The sequence below is a fragment of the Nematolebias whitei genome, chromosome 10 (genome assembly GCF_014905685.2).
Source record: "Nematolebias whitei isolate Nwh7 chromosome 10, NemWhi1, whole genome shotgun sequence".
Classification (NCBI taxonomy): domain Eukaryota; kingdom Metazoa; phylum Chordata; class Actinopteri; order Cyprinodontiformes; family Rivulidae; genus Nematolebias; species Nematolebias whitei.
The window spans coordinates 9,172,576-9,178,581 of record NC_056507.1 but is presented as its reverse complement, the minus strand read 5'-3'; the positions used below and the strand labels follow the sequence as shown (position 1 = coordinate 9,178,581).

Below are 6,006 nucleotides of genomic sequence, written 5' to 3'. Positions count from 1 at the left end.
CAGATGGGGAGAAGGACAGGTGGACAGAAAGACAGATGGACAGAAAGACAGATGGGTGGCGTCATACTTTACTATATTTTCGGCGGTAAAGCATCAAAATCCTTCAAAGTGAAACAGTCGGAGCTCACATTACGTGTAGGGGATGACTCTCAGCTACTACCACACCAGACTTTAGCCCATTATCTGTCAAACTGACTGAGGTAAAGATATTTATGTGTCGCTGTGGCGGCCATCTTGAATCACGCTGACTCTAAAAGGCCAGTAATCATTCCTCCACTTTCATTAAAATCCATCCAGGGTTTCAGGAGATATTTTGTTAACACTGCTCAACTTTCATGGCCGTGGGGCAACAATGTAACCGTCATGTTCAGAGGGAAGCCACATGTTTTTAAAGAGGGACAAGGAGCTGAAAACCTACAGATGTTGCAACCAGAAGAGATGTTTTACCGTACGGTGAACACGTGAAACGATCAGTTTATCTGTTCATCACATCTCCTTGGGATGGATCGTAAACTGATAAAAGCGTGACGTTGATTATGAGATGAGCCTGAAATAAACGGACAGAAGAGATGGGCGATAATGTTTTATGATGATAGAAGCCGTTAACACGGCAGAAGCCGGCTGTTGTAAAAGGTAAAGATTAAAACGTTCTGACGGTAAAAACCCATGTGCTGGTGATAAAACCAGATCGTTATTCTGCTCATAACCTTCACCTGAGGAGGTAAAGAGCGTGTGATGGTTGTTACGTAAAAAAACTTGTTAGAGAATTTTTGGTATGAATATGTTTATTGTGTTTCTATAATATGGCTGAGAACATAATTCTCTCCCACTTTGAGTCTGAAACAATCTATTATCTTCACCTGGAGACAGTCTGGCTGACTCGCAGCGCCTCGTTGGTGTTGTCGCCACGAGAACATGCCATAAACATCCTCTTATCTCCAGCTGGAGGTCGACTTGCTGACGGCCATGGATCATGTCTGTGCGTCGGACTGCGGCTGGCTATGAGGGAACTCCTGCTGGACTCTGCTGTTGGATAAAAGTCTGCAGCAAACGCTGTTCGACGCTCATTCCGTGCATTATGTATCTATGTAATCTGTCTTGAATGAGTCCTTGCGAGTAAAATGCTGGTTAAAAATCTTATACCATCGAGTGTGGTTCTTTTTGAGCAACTAAAATAAGCGAGAATATTTTTCTTCAACGTTTTGGTCCTTCGAGGCCAGTCCCAACATCTGACATTGGAACACCAGGCTTGGACCTGAAACTGTGCACGGAGGAGAATTAATGAACCGAAAGTCGTCCAGTTGATTTTAGTGAGGCCAGGTCTGCTGGTGGGTCGAGGCAGGTGACAGAAGTCCCACCAGAGACAAGCCACATGCACTGAGGGTACGGAGCTGATTTTATTCAACATGTTGTTATGATTTGTAACATCTATTTATTGATTTATGTAACATTTGTTATGCTCCATGGCAACAAGGCAGTTTCTACAACCAGGAGCAGCTGATTAACGTCTCAAAAGCTCAAATAATATCTCAACTACAGCCCCAAATCTCAAATGAGTTGAAAAGGATGTTCTGTGGACGCATTCTCATCTACCTGCCGGCTGCGCTCGAGTGCCTGACCACTGAGATCCTGGAACTAGCAGGAAACATGGCTCATGACAGTGGAAGGACCGGATCCACCCTCGGCACCTACAGCAGTCTGTCCGCAGCGACGAGGAGCTCGGCAGACTGCTGGGAGGAGTGGCCATCGCTCTGGGAGGAGTTCTGCCTGGCATTCGGGCGGTCCTGCAGCCCGGGGGAACTGAGAGGCCAACCGAGACTCAGTGGACGGCTCGGACGGCATCTGCAGCCAGTTTCTTAGGATCTACTGTGGGATGGACCTTTACAAGAGATCCTTCCTGTCTACAGCCATCAGCATCTATAACATATCTTAATGAAACGAGTATAACGAGTTACAACAACAAATAATTTCCCTTTGGGATTAAAAAGTATTTTTGAATTGAATTGAATTGAATTGAATTGAATTGAATTGAATTGAATTGAATTGAATTGAATTGAATTGAATTGCTGTATGGAAGTCATGAAGGGACTTTCAATAGACACAGGCCATGAAGGGGTTTCCAGACATTTCTCAGTATTTTTCTCCAACAGTAGTATTAAAAAATTAACCTTCTCTCCTCTGAATCTTTGAATTAAAGGTGAGCGAGTCCTTTCAGTCTGTTTAAAAGCTTCAGAACGTTTCAGTTTTCAATGTTTACCATATAAGGAACAGGTGGAAGCTAACTGGAGCGACATGTTCAACTCGGGTCCTGTAACGAGCGACTCGGGTGTCTTCAGTCTGTCTGGGTGGGTTTCTGTGTAAAGGACTGACCGGATTTGGGCAGCGGATAGGGGACCTTGTAGTACTCCTCAAAGAACTTCAGGATGGGTCCAGTTATGTTGAGGGCGTACTGTCCCTGACCAGCAGCGATGGCTGACCTGCGGGCAAAAATTCTGATCTGAAACACACAAAACACAAAAAACACATCAGTGTCTGTTAAACCTTAAAGGATTTTCAAAGTGAATCTGAACTGTTCAATTAAACAATTCTTCATTTAGGTGAACCGGTTCAAAAAATAAAATTGATTCTTTTAGGAAAACCCAAAGTTTATTTAGTCGTATCCTGGTCCGGATGGAGTATTTGAGTCAAAACATTCCTGCAGAAACCGTCCTGCTCCGAACATGTTGATCAAAATAACCTTTAAATTTCTGAAGTTTAAAATCTTCACCTTTTATTTCACCAACATCATCATGCTAATCTGAATCAAGCTCTGAGTCGGTCACTGACAAACAAGACAAACAGAACCAAAACTGTAAATGATGAGGAGAAAGTTCTGCAGAACCTGCAGACGTGATGGGAGAAAAGTAAAATCTCTTTAAAGTCTGCAGTTCTATGTGTCAGGACATGATAAAACAGTTCCGTCTAAAATGATACTACTCTGACTTCCAACAAAAACACCCAACAGATTCCACCGAGTCATTTTTATAAACAGAAACCAAAAGTCAAAGATTAACATCTGGTTCCAGTCCTGCTGCTTCCACTGGACCTCAGAGGTCCAGGATCAGGACCTGCTGATGAACTGAGCCTCGTCAGGAGGTTCTGCTGCTCTGGAGCAGACCGGTGTGAATTAACACAACACCAAGGTGGAACAACATCAGCAATGACTTTAGAGGAGCAGCTGCTGCTGTCAGTGTGGGAAGGGTCAAAGGTCATTTAGAGTCCATCGTTCTACAGAAAGAAAGATGCTGCACATGGAAACATCTCACACAGCTGACAATTTTTACTGCAGATTCACCCTGAAGGTCAGACTGTGCAGTGTATCTACAGGCCTCAGTCAGCAGGTCAAAGGTCATGACCTCTTCTCTCTAAAAACAACATGGCAGCTTGACTTGAACTTCTGGGACAGAACCAGTCCAAAGCACAGACATTTACCCAGAATGCACTGCAGCAAACAGCTCCTCCCAGCTGTCAGCACGGGGGTGGAGGGCTGATGGCTCGTTTGATAAAATGTCACAACTTTCAATCTTTTAAACATCCTTTGAACAAACGTGAAGCTGATGTGATGCAGCAGCTAAATAACTTTTTTAACATGTTTCAGGATATCAGATTAAGTGAAATTGGACATCAGCTTGTAGATGTTTTTACGACCGTACGGTAAACATTAAACTCACCCTGTAAAAAGGATGTATGTGAAAAACAGCATTCTGTTTCATAAACATCTTTTTGATTAACCAAATGTTTCAGTGACAACAATAAATCTCCAGAAGTTTATAATTATTTTATTATTATATAGTTTAGATGTTGAGCCTGAAACTCGTCCCACATGGTACCGAGAGAATAAGTTCTGTTCAGGTTCTGGTCCTGAATTAATTACCTCGACGTTGTCGATGGTGTTGCCGATGTGAATAAAGTCACTGACGATGAAGGCCAGCAGGTAGGTGGACATCTTCTCCGTTTGTTCAAACACAGTCTGCTGGACATTTTGCCCAGCAATGGTGACGTTCGTTGTTTCTGCAGGAAGAAAAAATAAAAACATGAAAAAGTTGTTTTTGTTATCTTTAATGTTGTTGTTTTTTTACTTTAAACAGAAGTTTGTAATGTGTCTGAGCAGATGATGTAGCATGCTGAGCAAAAACTGAATGTTTGGGTTCTTGAAGATGTTCTTGACCTCATCTGAAGAATCATCCATCAATCAATCAATCAGTTCATCCATCCATCTATTCATCATCTGGTTCTGGACTCAGGTCTCAGGGGCAGCAGTTTGAGCAGGGAGGTTCAGCCACATCTTCCAGCTCTTCTGGAGGACTCCATGTTGTCCCCAGACCAGCTGAGAGACATAGTCTCTCCAGCATGTCCTGGGTCTTCTCCAGGGTCTTGTCTCCGTTGAACATGTCCAGAGCACCAGAGTTCAGGACCATAGGTGAGGGTAGGAACGTAAAGCAGAGAGCTTCTCCTTACAGACCGACTCCCTCTTCACCACAACGGACCGGCACAGAATCCACAATACTGCAGCTGCTGCCTTGACCTGTCTGTCAATTTCTTGCTCCATTCTTCTCTCACTGAGAACAAAACTCTGAGATATTTGAACTCCTCCACTTGAGGCAGAACCCCAACGAGGAGAGGACAGTCCACCCTCTGACTGAGGACCACGGCCTCAGATTTGAAGGTTCTGATCCTCACCCCAGCTGCTTCCATTCAACAACTTAAATTTATTTTATTCCCAAAACTTTTAATTTCATACCTAATGCTTCCTGCAGTCAGAGTTTTCAGACTGACCTATGGCCTTGCCGTTGGAGAGTGCTACGGTTCCGTGCTCGTGGATCAGAGTGATGTTGAAGTACGCCTTCATGGCCGGCTCATCGAAGCAGGGGAACGACTTCCGGGCGTCTGTCGGCTGCATCTGGGTGGTGGCAACAATCCTGACGGGAAGCAAGAGGCGCAACAATTTAACATGCTTGGATAAATTATTTATATAAAATATACGCGTCATGTTCTGACAGTTTGTGCCAGTAATTAAAACAACTGGACAAATTATATTTTCTGTGAATACTCTAAGTGACGCTGCGTACTGAATTTATTAAAGAATGAAAAGTTAAAGTTAGAACAAACAGAAAGGAAGTGAATATAAGCGAAACTTTGCTAAAAAAAAACAAAAACCTAAAATGATCAAAACGTTAAAAAATAGCAAGACATACAAGCTAAAATAGCCAAAACTGAATGAAACTTCAGTGTTTCAAAGGGATTTTAATGTATTTTATGGAGAAAATTCTTGAAAAAGAAAAGTTAAATAATTCAAAAAGATATAAAAGTTACAAAATATAAAAATCATAGCGTGTTCTTCGTCAAGCGGACAGTTTTGAGACATGAACGATTCAAATTGCACAAAGTATGTAGAAGTAGTTTGACTGCAAAAACTGTTCAAAACTATAAACAGCAACATGAAATAATCAGTTATATAAAAACTAAAATGTTTTACTTTGAAATTCATGAATACTTGGATTGAAATGGCATTCCAGCTGATAACAGCTGAAACTCTTCGACCATTGAATTTATAATTAAAGAGTGACAAACGGAATGAACATACTTTCTGACTCCGTCCTCGTCGTCGTACTCGCTCCGGTAGAACCCTCCCAGGTCATCAGCCAGCTCTCCGGTGAAGCTGGTGAAAAGGTGGTACCTCTGTCCCTTCACCAGTGTACCGTCCAGTTGCAGAACCAGGTACTGAGTGACCGTCTGGAGCCAGGAGGACTTGATGGAGGGCGCCTTGGGTGCGCCCTCGGCAGCAGTGAGCATCGCCAGCTCCCCATTGTCCTGTCTGGTGTAGTTCAGCTTGTTGGAGTGGATCAGGACCAGGTCGGTCTCCTCCACACACTCAAACTCCACCACGGAGTCCCCTGAAACACCATGAAACACCACACCCTGGGATTAGATCATCTGAAACATGACACACTGGGATTAGATCATCTG

The 6,006-nt window shown here is 43.2% G+C and overlaps 1 protein-coding gene across 1 annotated transcript in view; it reads right to left on the bottom strand.

The window, feature by feature from the left end:
• Positions 1 to 6,006, bottom strand: part of LOC119415466 (aminopeptidase Ey) — a 22,711-nt gene that overhangs the window by 15,376 nt on the left and 1,329 nt on the right. The window contains exons 2-5 of the mRNA XM_037682608.1: positions 5,624 to 5,933; positions 4,816 to 4,958; positions 3,914 to 4,050; positions 2,371 to 2,497 (exon numbers count right to left, since the gene is read on the bottom strand). Of these exons, the coding sequence (XP_037538536.1) occupies positions 2,371 to 2,497; positions 3,914 to 4,050; positions 4,816 to 4,958; positions 5,624 to 5,933 (717 nt within the window). The remainder of the gene's footprint in view (positions 1 to 2,370; positions 2,498 to 3,913; positions 4,051 to 4,815; positions 4,959 to 5,623; positions 5,934 to 6,006) is intronic.